The 15,687-nt window shown below is 32.7% G+C and overlaps 4 protein-coding genes across 4 annotated transcripts; 3 read left to right on the forward strand and 1 right to left on the reverse strand.

Moving 5' to 3' along the window:
* The first annotated feature begins 210 nt into the window (after nt 1–210).
* LOC101495283 (2-alkenal reductase (NADP(+)-dependent)-like) lies at nt 211–3,096 on the forward strand. Its single transcript, XM_012718572.3, is given in 6 exon segments — nt 211–473; nt 475–526; nt 947–1,124; nt 1,866–2,032; nt 2,361–2,443; nt 2,577–3,096. Coding segments are annotated over 6 exon segments (1,029 nt in total). The 5' UTR covers nt 211–303; the 3' UTR covers nt 2,956–3,096.
* Nucleotides 3,097–4,379: 1,283 nt separating this feature from the next.
* On the forward strand, nt 4,380–6,504 carry LOC101495606 (2-alkenal reductase (NADP(+)-dependent)-like). The gene is made up of 5 exons (XM_004510121.4): nt 4,380–4,750; nt 5,192–5,369; nt 5,471–5,637; nt 5,712–5,794; nt 5,907–6,504. The coding sequence occupies exons 1-5, from the start codon at nt 4,526–4,528 to the stop codon at nt 6,283–6,285; spliced, it is 1,032 nt and encodes a 343-aa protein (XP_004510178.1). The 5' UTR covers nt 4,380–4,525; the 3' UTR covers nt 6,286–6,504.
* Nucleotides 6,505–6,799: 295 nt separating this feature from the next.
* Nucleotides 6,800–10,005, reverse strand: LOC101494955 (uncharacterized). The gene is made up of 6 exons (XM_004510120.4): nt 9,591–10,005; nt 9,428–9,504; nt 8,265–8,330; nt 8,034–8,108; nt 7,858–7,932; nt 6,800–7,396 (listed from the first exon to the last, which is right to left on the reverse strand). Exons 1-6 carry the CDS (start codon nt 9,910–9,912, stop codon nt 7,028–7,030), a joined length of 984 nt encoding a protein of 327 aa, XP_004510177.1. The 5' UTR covers nt 9,913–10,005; the 3' UTR covers nt 6,800–7,027.
* Nucleotides 10,006–11,508: 1,503 nt separating this feature from the next.
* Nucleotides 11,509–15,240, forward strand: LOC101494639 (probable NADH dehydrogenase [ubiquinone] 1 alpha subcomplex subunit 12). Its single transcript, XM_004510119.4, has 5 exons — nt 11,509–11,666; nt 12,000–12,026; nt 12,564–12,655; nt 14,637–14,746; nt 14,842–15,240. The coding sequence occupies exons 1-5, from the start codon at nt 11,578–11,580 to the stop codon at nt 14,998–15,000; spliced, it is 477 nt and encodes a 158-aa protein (XP_004510176.1). The 5' UTR covers nt 11,509–11,577; the 3' UTR covers nt 15,001–15,240.
* The last annotated feature ends 447 nt before the right edge of the window (nt 15,241–15,687 follow it).

The raw sequence follows: 15,687 nt of genomic DNA on the forward strand, positions 1-15,687 counted from the left end.
AATTAAGCATATCGACATTTTCCAATATGTCTAAGTACATTCGACTAAAAGTGTGCCCTTTTACTACTGGATTTGATTATTTGGTAAGCAAATACGAATGTCTTACGTCACATTTATACGTAGCCAATGGAAAGTTGTATACGATACGGGTAACAAACAAAATTGAATGACCGACCAATATTTACAATTTTTTTCTCTCTATAAAATCACGATGATCTCATTTTCATTTCCTAAATTTTTGCTTATCCTCTTTTCTTTTATTTGAGTTTTGTTTTGTGTTGTAACAATCACAGAGTAACAAAAATGGCACAAGTAAGGAACAAACAAGTGATTCTTAAGGACTATGTTTCTGGTTTTCCTAAAGAATCCGACATGAACATAGTTGACAGTACCATAACTCTAAAGCTTCCAGAAGGTTCTAATGATGTTTTAGTCAAAAATCTATATTTGTCTTGTGATCCTTACATGCGGACTCATGAGTAATCCAAAAGATTCTTTGAATCCTCGTTCCTATGTTCCTCAATCTGTAAGTCAGTTCTTTTAGTTTTGTGGGAAACCAACCCTTTTCGGTATTTGTCAAATTGAACCTTAAAGTTGCGTTTTTTATATGTAAATTAGTATCTGTATTCCTTGGATTGACTTGTTAGTAGGTTTACAATTTTGATTTTGATATGATACATTTGTTTGCAAATTAATGTTTTTGGGGATTGATTTGTGTCAATGGAATGATTTGTTTACTGAGTTTTTTTGTATGTGAAAATTTGAAGGAATTGCTGGATACTTTGAAGTAGTTATGTGATTTGTACTTAAAATCCCTTCATGTGTAGTTTGTTTGTGTGATTAGAATTTCTATTTTATTTTTAATTCGAGATTGATGTTGATTGAAGAATGGTTGTAACATTGAAATTGTATTGTGCAGTTACTGATCATTTTTTAGTAATTGCAGCCTATAGCTGGTTATGGTGTGTCTAAAGTACTGGAATCTGGAGACCAAAAGTATAAGGAAGGTGATTTGGTTTGGGGGTTTACTAATTGGCAAGAGTACAGCTTGTTACCTGCAGCTCAAATACTTTTCAAAATTGAGCACACAGATGTTCCTCTTTCCTACTATACTGGAATTCTTGGTATGTATTCAACAATTTCAATTAATTATGTTGATTTTTAGTGATAAATGAGTCCTTTTTTTGTTTAGTATCATTTAGAAAGATGGTTGTCGGATTGTTTGGTCACTTTAGTCCTACATTCCTTTTCCTTCTTCTTCTTTTATTCAATGGAAATTATATGGATGGAATTGATTCTTTGTTCATTAAACTATTTGTTTGTGACCTACTTTGGTTTGGAAGAGAACCAATATTGAATGAGCCCTGTACTTATTTGGAATTGATAGTTCAATGCTTTTGTATAACTTTCTCTCTGCTTATAGTTATGATTTGTTTTGTTTTATGTTTTATTTTCTGAGTGTACGATATGCTTCTTCGGAAGGATTCTTAGTGCATTTTGGTTCCACTTTCGGGAGAGTCAAAATTGATTTTGACATGTTTTAGTGTTATTGAATATAATTCATTTTTCCTCAAGAGTTGATTATAACTTGAAGCTAGGATTTGTAGCTTTTAAGTTCAAATGTGATTTTTACACTGAAATTTTGTTCAACTCACTTTTACGTGAATATATCACAACGTAAATCATTTTACGTTCAACTCACTTTTAACTAAAATCAATTAATTCAAAATCAATTTTTGTCTTCGGAAAACCAAATATGCAATAAGTATCTAGCATCAAGCAAGCAAGCTTATGGATGTTAGTTGCATAGTTTTCTGCTTTTGTTGTGTCTTTGTGACATATGTTGTGTTTTACTTTGAGCACAGGTATGCCAGGAATGACTGCTTATGCCGGTTTCTTTGAAGTAGGCTCTCCAAAGAAAGGAGAAAATGTCTTTGTATCAGCTGCCTCTGGTGCAGTCGGCCAACTTGTTGGGCAATTCGCCAAATTGACAGGTTGCCATGTCGTGGGAAGTGCTGGAAGTAAAGAGAAGGTATTTATCTAATTATTTTTGTTATAAGTGTCTGCATAAATGATGAAGATTCTTCTGTTTAAATTTCTACTGTTTTGAATGGCTCTAATTACAATAAGAACAATCAAGGTTTCTTTACTCTCTTGCTGAGTTGAATACTAGAATTAGCCTAATTATATTACCAAAAAAAATACTGTTTTCAATTCAGGAAGTGTTTACATAGTTGGCCTATTTGAAGTGAACTGTAGCAGGAATCGGCAATAGTAATTGCGCTTGCTTTGTTGTAACTTGAATGAAAAAATAATTTGTCCTCCTTTACTTTATATGTATGTCTGTCTTCTGCAACCAGGTGGATCTATTGAAGAATAAATTTGGATACGATGAAGCCATTAACTACAAAGAAGAGACTGACCTCCGTGGTGCATTGAAAAAGTAAGTTTTTAACAGTTTTATGGTAGAGAAATTTTAATTCAATTTGTTTATAGACATAAAAAAAGTATAGTTACTGTACTTAGTAGTTAGTAACATGTGGCACACTAGTAACTATCAATTTTATGTAAATCAGGCACTTTCCAGAAGGCATTGACATATACTTTGAGAATGTGGGAGGAAAGACACTTGATGCTGTACTCCTGAATATGAGACTCCATGGTCGCATACCCGTCTGTGGAATGATATCACAATATAATCTTACACAACATGAAGGTGTAACAAATTTGGCACATCTCATATACAATCGGATTCGTATGCAAGGTTTTGTTGTAACTGATTTCTATCACCTATATCCCAAATTCTTGGAGTTTGTTCTGCCTCATATCAGAGAAGGTAAGATTGTTTATGTGGAAGACATAGCTGAGGGACTTGAGAATGGGCCTGCAGCTTTGGTTGGCATCTTTAGCGGTCGCAATGTTGGAAAACAAGTGCTTGTTGTTGCTCGTGAATGAACGCCGATGCTTTTATATGATTTTGTGTTGAATATCAAGCCCTCTTTGTATGGCCATTGCCAATCATCTTTCTCCACTCTATTGACTGTAATATTTATCTTATGATGATAAATAAAACCTCCATTATGTGCTTCTTTGTTACTTCTAATAGTAATAGATAATTTAATTCAGTTTTATTTTAACTGAAGTATGACCATTAACTATAGTTTCATGTTTTAAAATTTGAAGGCTTTCAATGTAGCCTTATTGGAAAAGTGGTTGTGGAAAGTGAGAGTAGAGATAAAAAGGTTATGGTTGAGCTATAGAAAAAAATCAAATGGTTTACAGTTCAAAACAAAACTTGAGATATGGACTTTTAATTTTTCCAATAGGTTTTATTGTTATTATTATTATTATTATTATTTTTTTATAAATTTTTTTTTTCATTTTGTTAAAAAAAACTACTTGTTGATTCAGTGTTTGGTGAGATCTTAAAAAAGAAAAACACCATTGGAGGAAAAACTAGATGGATTTGCTTATAGATTTCTTAAATCCTACTGTACTTAGTATTTTGGGCTCACAAAGAGAGTTAAGATGATACCCCTACCCCACATTTTAATTTTAATGAAAACCTTAAGAAGATTACTCTTGTATGTTTTGTGTTTGTTCACTCGCCTTCAAATACATTACTGGAAATTATGATCAAGTAATTTATTTTACTCAATTATACATTACCGAGAACTAAAATTCAATAAAAAGGTGGAAAAATGAGCAAACATAGGACTAAATCACCAAACCTCAAATATAACGCCTATTAAATATGCTCTAATTGAAAGAATAAGACAACCACATCAAAGATATTAGGTCCACGATTACTAATTTGTCTTTTTCTTTTTCCTTTGTTGACTATATGTATATGTTCAATATCCTCACATTCATCTTAATTATATCCACAATATAGAAATTATTTTTGACAGAACAATGTAGATGCTTTGTTGAACTAATATTTTAAATATGATATAATAAAATAATATTATCTATTAAGTACAATTTATATGGTAGTTGTAGAGAAATTTGATATGTTGAATCACAAGTTTGAACTCGAAATCCCTCATTTCTTCACAATTAATTTGTATAAGTTCGCTACTAAACTCTTTAAGAAAAAATATTATATTAGGGTGAGATAATATGCAAGTTTTTTTTTTTTTTTTTGCATTAGTTCATAATCATTAAATTCTTATCATTTATCTTTTTTATATAATTCTTATCATTTATTATATTATCAACAAAAAAAAAATTCTTATCATTCATTACTTACTAGTATTTTTTTGGTGCAAAGTATTTTTTTAAATAATTGAATAAATTTTAATGAAATATACTAATATTCCTTAACACAAGAGTTTATAGCTTATAATTGTAATTTTGAGTTTGTCAAGAAGAAAAAGTGTAATTTTGAGGACTCACACTCACTTGCTACCATTCATTCATTCAACTTTAAAGCATCATGATCCCACTTCTATAATTTGGCTTAGCTTATCCTTCATTCATCATTTTTCTATTGCAAACTGAATGAATTGAAACAATTCAAAACATGGCTCAATTGAGGAACAAGCAAGTGATTCTGAAGGACTATGTGTCTGGTTTTCCTAAAGAATCAGACATGAACATTGTTGACAGTACTATTACTCTAAAGCTTCCACAAGGTTCCAATGATGTGTTGCTAAAAAATCTCTACTTGTCTTGTGATCCATTCATGAGAAATCTCATGAACAAACCACAAGGCCCTCCTAATCCTCTTTCCTACACCCCTCAATCTGTAAGTTAATGGTTTTAAGAGTGACCCTTTTGAGTATATGTCAAATTTGATCCTTAAAGTAGCTTTTTTAATATGTAAATTAATTAGTCTCTGCATGGATCAACTTTTTAGTAAGCGTACAATTTTGATTTGATGAATTTCTTATCAAATTAATAGTTTTGGAAACTATTATGTATGAATCAGAATGGTCTAAAGAAAGAAAACTGTATGTTAATCTGATTATTGTACTTTTTTATATTTGGTTGTATTAAAACATATTGTATGTAAAATTATGTTTGTATGCTGAGATTTTGTTTTTTTGACAGTTCAAATGAATTGCTTGATATTAGGAAGTGGTAATCTTGATGTTGGTAGTTTGTGTGATTAGAATTTCAGTTTTATTCTTAAATCAAGATTGAAATTAATCAAAGAACATTCTGATAATTTTTGAGTAAATTGTAGGTAATAGCAGGTTTTGGAGTGTCTAAAGTTCTGGAATCTGGAGACCCTAATTACAAGGAATGTGATTTAGTGTGGGGATTCTCTAAATGGGAAGAGTACAGTTTGGTTCCATCAACTCAAATACTTTTCAAAATTGAGCACACTGATGTTCCGCTTTCGTACTATACCGGAATTCTGGGTATGCTTCCACGTATTGAATCTTAACAGTGTTAGTCGCGTAGTTTCTTACCATTTTGTTGTGCCTTTGTGACATATGTTGTGTTTTTCTTTTGAGAACAGGTATGCCAGGATTGACTGCTTATGCTGGTTTCTTTGAATTAGGCTCTCCTAAAAAAGGAGAGAATGTTTTTGTTTCAGCTGCATCTGGTGCAGTTGGTCAACTTGTCGGTCAATTCGCTAAATTAACAGGATGTTATGTTGTTGGAAGTGCTGGAAGTAAAGACAAGGTATTTCTGTAATTATTACTGTTGTTATATAAGTGCCTGCATAAATGATGAATCAACAACATCATTTGAATCAGGTGAATCTATTGAAAAATAAATTTGGGTTTGATGGAGGTTTCAACTACAAGGAAGAGCCTGACCTTAATGCAGCTTTGAAAAGGTTTTTATTCTGTATTTAAACAGTTTGGTAATAGAAAGATTTAGATGTTACTTTTATGTGTGCCTAGTTATAAAATACAGTAGTGACTAATGCATGCAAATATACAAATCAGGCACTTCCCTGAAGGCATTGACATTTACTTTGAGAATGTTGGCGGCAAGACACTTGATGCGGTACTCCCGAATATGAGAGTCCATGGTCGAATACCTGCGTGTGGAATGATCTCACAGTACAATCTTACTCAACCTGAAGGTGTAACAAATTTGGCACATGTCGTATATAAGCGGATTCGAATGGAAGGGTTTAACACTGCCGATTTCTATCACCTATATCCCAAATTCTTGGATTTCATCCTGCCTCATATCAGAGAAGGGAAGATTGTGTATGTGGAAGACATAGTTGAGGGTCTTGAGAATGGCCCTGCAGCGTTGATTGGCTTGTATGGCGGTCGCAATGTTGGTAAACAAGTAGTTGTTGTTGCTCATGAGTGAATAAAAAGCATATGCTTTTTCAAAGTATTGTTATGTAGTAGTCAGTTTTTGTTCTGAATTTTCATTGACAATTTAGCTATATTTTACTCTGCCACCGTTGTAATCATCTTTCATATATGTATGAGCATATGATTTTATTATGTTCCTGTGCTTGAGTGAGCTGTGTCAATGTATTATAGAGTCATTGCTCAATAATAAAAGCATTTGCTTGTTATTGTACATTATCATGTTACATTCTTCAAGATTGAATCACTCATAAATTAAATTTTCACACACTGATGCTATTCTGATTTTTATCGTCCCGTGGCGTAGTATCAATGTATTGTATACTGATATTAAAATGTTTTACTCTATAGAGGATTTCCTGTTTTTTGAAGAGAAAAAAAAAAGAACATTGATGCAGCAATCAAACAGTTAGTGGTGAAACCAAAAATTTCACATCTATACCAAGGGATTGGAGAACCTGATTCTATGGAGTATGGTCACCATAAATAACGAATACCAGACAACTTGATACTGCAATGTATAAACTTGAAAATTAGAAAATGAGATGCAATGAAAAATGTATTAGCAATTCGGGGTATTACTCATGAAAACTAGCATCTTACATAACCTCAATATTGAGCCTTTGGATAAGGTGCGTCCAACTACATCTTTTTAACACTCAATAGTGATCAGCATATGCCCTAAGGCCAGAATAAAGGTCACGCGCAATAGGGGTTGGTGGAATCAAATGGATGCCTTAGCCCTGCATCTGTTGGCCTGGAAAACCTTGTGGAGGTGGCATTGACGGAGGTCTAGCACCCATAGGGGCTGGGGGTGGAAGAGGCGGCATTGCACCAGAAGGTACAGGTCTAGGACCGTTTGCAGCCATAGGAGGTGGTGGAGGCATTGACCCTGGCATTGGCGGTGGAGGGGCCCGAGGAGGATTACCCATAGGTGCTCCTGGTGGTAGCCCTTGTGGAGGAGGTGGCGGTGGTGGTAGTTGACCTTGTGGTGGTGGGGGCAGAGGCCTTGGTGGAACACCCGGTGCTGTGGTGCCATTGGGTGTAGAGGCAGGCGGTTGTGGTTTGTTTGTCTCTGGTGGCTTGGTTTTAAAATACAACTGCAGCTGTAAACAAGTATCAGTTGTCATCAGCAGCTGTTAGTGGAAATGAAACATCTACAATGCATGCTACATAACCAAAAAGAACAAAGAGAAAGCATGAATGAAGGGAAATTTTCATTGCCATCCTGCAATTAACTACTTGAATCTATAGAGGCCAACTGATTAAATTTCAAGGGTTGGATTTGCTTGACCAATCAGGTGCTTTGATGTCTAAAGATTGAGAACAAGTTTGGAATAGCTTATTTTGAAGTCAATAAAAGTTTTTAAACGATAGATCATTTTTCACAAAACAGTGTTGTTTATCAAAGACAAGGTGAGTATTTTTTCTTTTCAAAGCTGGTTTTTGTTTTTGCATGGATGATGCAGATAGCATTAATTTAATTACATCGCACACAAAATATGTATACTTCGATGGACAAATTTTTCCATCACAGATAATAGGAAAGAGAAGTAAATGTACTAACTGTGAACATCTTTGAATCTGGGTCCCAATGCGAGAAAAACTTTGGAGTGGACTTATCAATCTCTGTGCTAGGTACCTGAAAATGTAGATTAACAAGTACAAAAAGTAAACTTCCACAATCAAAACATATGTGCTTGAGGCCTAAAACATTAAAAATAAACTAGAGCAATTATTTACCTTGAAAGAAATTGTTTCATAAGGTTCAGCTGCAAACAAGAGATACTGATATCTTTTATCAAATGGTTGCACCCTCTGTGTACAAAAAAATGTGATCAACAGAAAAGAGAAATATTAAAACATGGTCTGTGTGAACAGCGAATAATTGCACAATTTTGACTTCAGAATGCGCACGCAACACTCAAATGGAGAAAGATAGGGGAGGTGTAAATCAATAAATTAAAAGACTACCTGCTCATAGGAGGACATAAATCGATGCCTAGGCTTTGTGAGGTCTTCAATCTCAGGATATTCAATCTGCATCAATTGAAATTTTAAGAGAAATTATTTTATAATATAATATGTTAGAAGAATAGGAAGTTGAGAAGGTCACAAGGAGAAGTGTAATTGACAAAAACATCAACCACAACCACCAAAGTCTTTTCTCAGAGTTGAATACATGGATTAAGCAGCAGCATCATAACGTCCTGTCATAAATAAATTGTCCCTAATGACAAACCATTTAAACCCAAATGCTTCTTAATGGTATGACTAAAAAAGCACCTCCAATGGTGCAACTCATTGTGGGTGACTTAAGAGTGTCTCATGATTATGAAGCAATTCATTCATTTTTTGTTCTAATTGTGCAACCCTTAGGAATCCATGGTTTAGAGTTTAGAGTAAAAGGAACTGTTGCATCAACAAGCAATCGTCGTTGCAAGTTGCATTGCAGCCAGGCCAATCTTCTCTATTAATGAAACTAGTTAAGAACACACTTTTTGAATGTAAAGACCCTCTAAGGACTATCAATGGATGTGCTCTTATCTCATTCCCTGATGCCCCTCTAATCTACCCCTAATATCAATACTATCCTTCATCAAATCTACTCTCTTCACTTGCATTTCTATGAGTCTTCTCCCCACAACAAACCCAAACAAACCAACTATAGCGACACTCAACTCCATCATCCTTTTCACCAATAGGTGCTACCCTAATTTTCGCTCCATCACTTTCATTCATAATCCTCCTATATATTGTATGTATAGTATGTATACAACCATTATCCATATTCATAATCCTCCTAATTTCTCCTAAATCAATTTGAAGTATGTAACCATCAAAATCTAACAACAAAAAAGATTTGTAGATAATTTAGGCAAAAGTGCTCATACAGTCCTTTAAATTATTTAATTATTCCAGATTAGTCTTTTAAGTCTAATAACAATTATACAACCAATCCAAACCAATTAAATAAACTTAAAAAGACTATTATAATACAACTAAATAACATAAAGAACCGCAAGAGTAACTTTGCCTTCAATATACATATACTTTAACACATTCATTTGTATTTGCAAATAAGCTCTCACTTTAAACTTGAAATGAGAATTTTAGTAAAGAAAACAAAGAAAAACCTGGAATAGGAGAGATCTTTGCTTAGTATCAGGATCAAATTGCTTAGTTACACGGTAACCAGGACGACCAATTTTAACTGCAACACATTACATTATTAATTATTAAAATAAATAAATAAATTAGGAGCAGTTAAATTGAATTAAGAAATAAGGGTTTTGGTACCAGTTTTGCGAAGGTTGAGTTTGCGCTTATGAGGTTGGGGTTGAGTGGGAGCATCTTTGGCCTCACGTGCGGCACGCTTAGCGAGATTGGTTTGATGACGCTTCCCTTGAGTGTGAGCAAGGTAATTGCCTTCGTTGTTGTGGAGAGTGAGACAGAGTTTGCATTCGTAGCTACCAAGGTGATTGCGCATGAAATATGGATCCTTTGCTAGATCTATTGTTTCTAGTGCAAGTCGCCGGAGACGCTCCCGACGGTCTATTGCTTCGTTTTGCGCCGTCGCTGCTCCTCCGCTTCCAGGTTTCGAACCCCATTCTCTATCCATTGCTTCGAATTCCAAAAGTGTTTTGTTGTGTCACTTCGTTCCTCTTAACAAATCAATGTTACTACCTTCGAATTGGAAAATGAAAATGAAAATGAAAATGAAAATGAAAAATTTGCTATACCTTCTGTTACTATGGGTCTTTCTTTGCATCTTTTTTGGGCTGACCTAGTTTGGGCTTTGGTCTCTACCATAAGGCCCACTAGCTTACCAAGCCAGCTAGCTAGCTCCCTTTTACTCTTTTTTTTTTCTCTTCTATTTTAAAAGGCTTAACTAAACATTACTTATCTATTTATTTATTGGTTTATTACTTTATTAAAATGTTTGGTTTAGTAGGGTTGGCACATACACGTTTTAATCAAGTGAATCTGTTTAGTTTTACGGTAGTAAATATTAATTTTTAATAAAAGTAAATTAAAAATTAAATGATTTATATTTGAATAAATTTGTTTGTAAGTAAATTAAGGTGATAAATTCAATATTAAAAATAAATTTTGAAATAGAAGATATAAATTCTAACTAAGTTATAATTAATTTTGAAATTAAAATTAGTTATATTTAAGAAAAACTAAACATATCAAAATTAATTTTAAATTTCTAGAATTATAAGTAAAATTTTGTTAAATCATTTTACATAGCAAATATTTCTAAAAACAAAAAATTGAAGGCTGAGAGAGATAGTAGATAATTTAATTTTGGAAAATATAAAATTAATTTTGAGAAATAAATATAAAGCTAAGATATTTTGGATATTATAATTAAGACAGGTAGGGTTGCTAATAAACATCATTTTCATGTAATCAATTTACATCTATGTAAAAACCATTTTAACATAATAAATTAATCTATATAATTGGATTTGATTTTACATAACCAGTTACAAAATCGGTTATATCCATAATTAATTAGCTAATATTTTTACTAGATTTTTGTTTTTTTAAAAAAATATCTAAATCTCAATTTTTTTATAAAACAGTTGTTTGGAAAAATATTTCAAATTTTTTTTTCAATAAAAAAACAGAGTTTTTTTTAATCAAAAATCTTTTGGAAATAAATTTTCAATTTCTTTTTTTTTTTGGAAATTTTGATTTTAAAAGAATAGGAACAATTTTTTTTTACAAAAAATAGTAGAAATTATTCTTGCTCATGACATATATATATGGGCATCTAAGTTAACAGCCGTTTAAAAAATAAAGAACCATAACGAAAAGCATATTGATTGGTTAAAAGTATAGTTTAAATATTCCAATTTTTAAAATCAAATTATGCATATGAATGTAGTTTTGCTGAAAACTAGTTATTTTGTACAACCTTAAAAACAAGTGTATGAGGAATCAATTATAAAGTCACTAAAACTTTATAAGACAACAATTTGATTTATATATCAGTTTAATAAAAATAAAAGAAAGCAAAAATATTCCTTAAAATTTAATATGACTCGAACAATCTAATCACATTTTTAAAAAAGAGTGATCTATTATTATTAAAGTTTTAAACTTTGGACCAATATGAATTTGCTTGCTTGTAAATATTTCCTGTTTGAGGGGGTGTAACTAGGATGTTGAGGTGCAAGCAGCAAAATAATATTATATTTCCTGTATTACCTTACCAAACGCATCCTTACATACAAACGACATCAAGAGAAGAGAGCGCGGTGGTGGTGAGATCATGGCGTCGGTGGTGAAGAGCATACTCAATTCGGTGAAAGAGAAAGGTCTCGGTGGCTTCCTCAGACATCTCAAGCATGAAGGCTACCTGTTTGTTCCTTTTCCATTCTCTTATCAATTATTCAATTTCACAAATCATACTGCCTTTTGTTTTAGGGATAATCAATCCACGATGTTTATTCATTTCCAAACTTTGTTTATTGATTCTACTATTATTTTATTCTCACTGATTTTTCTGTATCTATTTATCTGGAAATTGGAATTTAGTAGTTAATGAAATGAATCTCCAATTTGATTTTGCAGCTTCTTGTCGATTTCATTTTTTTTGGGGTTAATTAATGTAATTTTGAGATGCATTATTAGGTCAAATATCACTTGATTCAATTTGCTGATATTCTTTTTGTTTTCGTTTTGAATTTTCAGGAGATGCCTTCCAGATGGAAACCTATTGTAAGTCAATTTTTGTTTTTTACATTTTTCATTTTTTTCTTTGTGTGTGTATGTGCGAGCGCGATCAAGTAGGAAATTGAGAAGGATGATAATGCATTAACTTTTGTTTCTTCTATTGGCCCTATAAAGAGAAGCGATTTTAGAGGTTTGATTGCAAGTTGTTATGGATAAAGACGATTCTGTTATATTTTTATGGAGGGTTTTAGAAGAAAAGAAGTGGGAGGGTAACATTTTCATTTTTGAGTTGAGTTTCATGATAGTATATTATTTTCCGTTTGCCCTGAAATCCTCCATCCAACCATACCTTAGGCTGATTTGAGTGAACATACACTGTTCATTGCAATTGGATTTAGATTTCTTGTAGCTGCCCCAAGCTGTCAGAATAGAGATATTGTTTCGGTAAAGTTGGTGACAGACTCAGCTTTTGATAGGGAAATATCTCTGCTGTTTATTTGCATTTTACTGTGAGATTTGAATACCCTTTGTGATGCTGGTATTTTTCATCTACCACTCTAATTGATTTCTGAGTTTATGCAGGCAAACCAAGATCCACAATATTGGGGCAAAACTTGTTGGTGTTGATAAATATGGTAACAAGTATTACGAGAAACTAGAAAACACACAATATGGTTAGTGTCCTGCTGTCTCTATCTGTTTGTTTCTGTGGTTTAGTCTGTTAAATGCATACGGCTAAAATTAATTAAAACTAATCCCTTGACCCCAAGACCAGCTGAGCTCACTTGATAGGTAAACCCTAGTTAGTTAGGTTGGGCTATCTCATTATGACATAATGAACATGATAGTTAGTTAGGTCAAGCTGCGATGTGTATAAATATAAGAGAGATTAGAGTGAATCAGCTTGTAATTTGAGTGAATTAGGACATTTAGGAAATTGGGAGGTTTGCAGACCCTTGAAGTCTACAGTGTTCTAGTTCTGTAATTGAGGGAATTATCCCTATTTTCCACTAACAAAAATACAGTTTCCTATTATAATAAGAAAGGGATGAAATGTTGTGACTTTTAAAATGGTACCTCATAACTGTTTCTGTATCGAGTAGAATACTATATACTAAGGGAATAAATGTCTAATTCGTTTAAATGAGTTAGATAGATGCAAACAATTGCTGTATATCTATTTATCTATGCAATTAGCTCAAGCATAAAGCCATAATATCTCTATAAAACATTGCAATCCATTTGAGAGACTTGTGGGAGCAGCACATGGCGAGGGGATGGGGAAATATTTGAAAATGGAGAAAGCTATTGAAACTTTTTAATCCAAGCTGCTTGTGGGGTCTGATGAGTGGTCAAAGCTCCTCAAGCCTAAAACTTTTTTCAAACCCACCAAACTGCGAGTTATAGACTGATGAGAGCCATTGAAGGTAGGAAAGACTGAAAGTTAGAGCCTAAACATTGAGTATCATCATGTAGGACATCTCCAAAGTAACATAAAAAATCTACAGTTCAGGGAGGCTGAATTAACAAACTAAATGACTCCATGACACCGAAGAGGCCACCTCGGGAGGCAATGGAGAAGTTTTCTGCAAACTTATGTCAGACAAACATGAAATCATAGTAGGAGAGTAGAGAACCTTTGCTTCTTGCTCTACATATTTTGTGCATGTTCTATTGATTTTCAATCAATGCCAATAACATTTCACTTTTCCGTCTAAATTGTGACTCACTTTAGAGGAGTCAAATCTTCCATTATCTATGCTATACAAACTTTGGCTCACATCATTGGCGGATCTTGCGGGCAGTGGCCACGACATCCCCTATATATATATTTTTTTAATATAATAACGATATATTATCATTTTTTTATATATATAATAACGATAGATTATCAAAATAATAGTGATAAATTATTAAAATATCCTCGAACTTTTATAGTTTTGAGAAACTGACATCGCATTTCGTCTCTTCCCTCTCCACTTATTTACCTCTTTTCTCTCAGATATCTTCTCAATTTATTTGGTCTCTCTTTGAATTTATACTAATAAAATATAATAAAATTAATACAACAAACTCTATATATAAATAAACTACTTAATATCGAAGGATAAACTAATTAATCTCAAATAGAAAAAGTGTAACACCCTAATTAACAACTCAACTACTAACTATTAACGAACTTTTACATGTTAACCATTGATATATGATATAGTGTGATACTATTTTTTAATTGTGAATTGTTTTAATTAATATGTATTTTTTTAGGAGTGACACGATTTTTAAACATAAGAAACTTGATGCATTTTTTTCAAGAAGAAAGTTTTTGACAAAGATGAAAATCGTAAGATGGATATATTTTATTTGATTGAATTGTTTGAAGTTCTAAAAGCTTGTGTGAATTGTGTGATTTGTGAAAATTGTAAAAATTGTGAGAATTAAAATTTTAACTTTTTCAACTTGTTTACTATGTATTAATTGTGTGAAACTCAAAAAAAAAATTCTATGACTTTTAAGAATTTCAATTATAATATTTTAGTTAATATTTGTCGCTTCTCGACTCCTCCTGATATTTTGTGCAAGATTCACCATTGGTTGACATTATTGTAAACAAGTAATAAATAAACGAAATGACACATTATTGGTAAAATTTTACAGGAAGACATAGGTGGGTTGAATATGCAGAGAAGACTAGATATAATGCTTCTCAGGTTCCTCCGGAATGGCATGGCTGGCTCCACTTCATAACTGATCACACAGGCGATGAGGTAAATTCAGTTGTTCCCTAATTCTTTCCTTGGTAATACCATATGCTAAGAAAATATATAGCCTCGACATAATATTTACAACGAATTTGTTGCAGCTTCTTTTATTGAAACCAAAAAGGTATGGTCTTGACCATAAAGAAAATTTATCTGGAGAAGGTGAAGAGTTGATCTATCATTCCAAGGGACATGCTCTCAATCCAGGGCAGAGAAAGTGGACCAGGTACCAACCATGGGAGGGCACGACCAAACCGTGAACATGGTTCAGTTTTGAGCTGCAGATGTCTTGGATTGGATGTTTGTTTTTCTTTCCTCCTGACAAATCATTTTGAATTAATTTCATGGGGTGGAAAACAGTTGTTGCTTTTTAACAATAATGAATTATTAGCTGTGATAGCAGACAAGTCACTGTGAAATTGAAATATTTCTTATATACTGTCTCCAATGGTATGTATGTGATGTGATATGTTAAAAGGATTTGCTCTTGTTTACTGTGATCTTTTGCTTTATCTCTAATTTGCTGGAGTATACGTTCTTTAATTAGTAGTTATTCTTTATGATTTAGTACATTGACACACCTCAAATAGTCAAATGTTAGTGATAAGATTTACTCTACTTCAAGGGTAGAGAAGCCTCCTAAGAAGAAGATAGGAAGAAAAGACTAATTTCTCATTTCATTGATACTTTAACAAACTATCGAAGAGACTAAGCTCCTTGCCACCTCACATTCTCACAACCTTCTTGAGGCCTGATTGATTCAAATGCTAAGTCATGGATCCTTCTAGAAACTAATTGAGTCATTTTCTTCCAGAATCATAACATCAAACCTATCTGAAATTTTTTATAAAGTCATACAGAACTTTACATGATCTTGCTGATATGTGTTCTTTAAAACACGTTTTTTTTTTACTTATCCCAATTGCTCAAGTGCACATGTTAGTATT

This window comes from Cicer arietinum, chromosome 7, assembly GCF_000331145.2.
Source record: "Cicer arietinum cultivar CDC Frontier isolate Library 1 chromosome 7, Cicar.CDCFrontier_v2.0, whole genome shotgun sequence".
Taxonomy (NCBI): Eukaryota; Viridiplantae; Streptophyta; class Magnoliopsida; order Fabales; family Fabaceae; genus Cicer; species Cicer arietinum.

Excerpts from the sequence above, each read along its gene's own strand:
- LOC101495606 (XM_004510121.4), top strand. The coding sequence starts at position 4,526 with ATGGCTCAATTGAGGAACAAGCAAGTGATTCTGAAGGACTATGTGTCT. Across the intron at positions 5,370-5,470 it reads GTACTATACCGGAATTCTGG|GTATGCCAGGATTGACTGCT; the intron begins GTATGCTTCCAC and ends TTTTGAGAACAG. Across the intron at positions 5,638-5,711 it reads GTGCTGGAAGTAAAGACAAG|GTGAATCTATTGAAAAATAA; the intron begins GTATTTCTGTAA and ends CATTTGAATCAG.
- LOC101494955 (XM_004510120.4), bottom strand. The coding sequence starts at position 9,912 with ATGGATAGAGAATGGGGTTCGAAACCTGGAAGCGGAGGAGCAGCGACG. Across the intron at positions 8,109-8,264 it reads TTATGTCCTCCTATGAGCAG|AGGGTGCAACCATTTGATAA; the intron begins GTAGTCTTTTAA and ends TTTTGTACACAG. Across the intron at positions 7,933-8,033 it reads ATGAAACAATTTCTTTCAAG|GTACCTAGCACAGAGATTGA; the intron begins GTAAATAATTGC and ends CTACATTTTCAG.
- LOC101494639 (XM_004510119.4), top strand. The coding sequence starts at position 11,578 with ATGGCGTCGGTGGTGAAGAGCATACTCAATTCGGTGAAAGAGAAAGGT. Across the intron at positions 11,667-11,999 it reads CTCAAGCATGAAGGCTACCT|GAGATGCCTTCCAGATGGAA; the intron begins GTTTGTTCCTTT and ends TTGAATTTTCAG. Across the intron at positions 12,027-12,563 it reads CTTCCAGATGGAAACCTATT|GCAAACCAAGATCCACAATA; the intron begins GTAAGTCAATTT and ends GAGTTTATGCAG.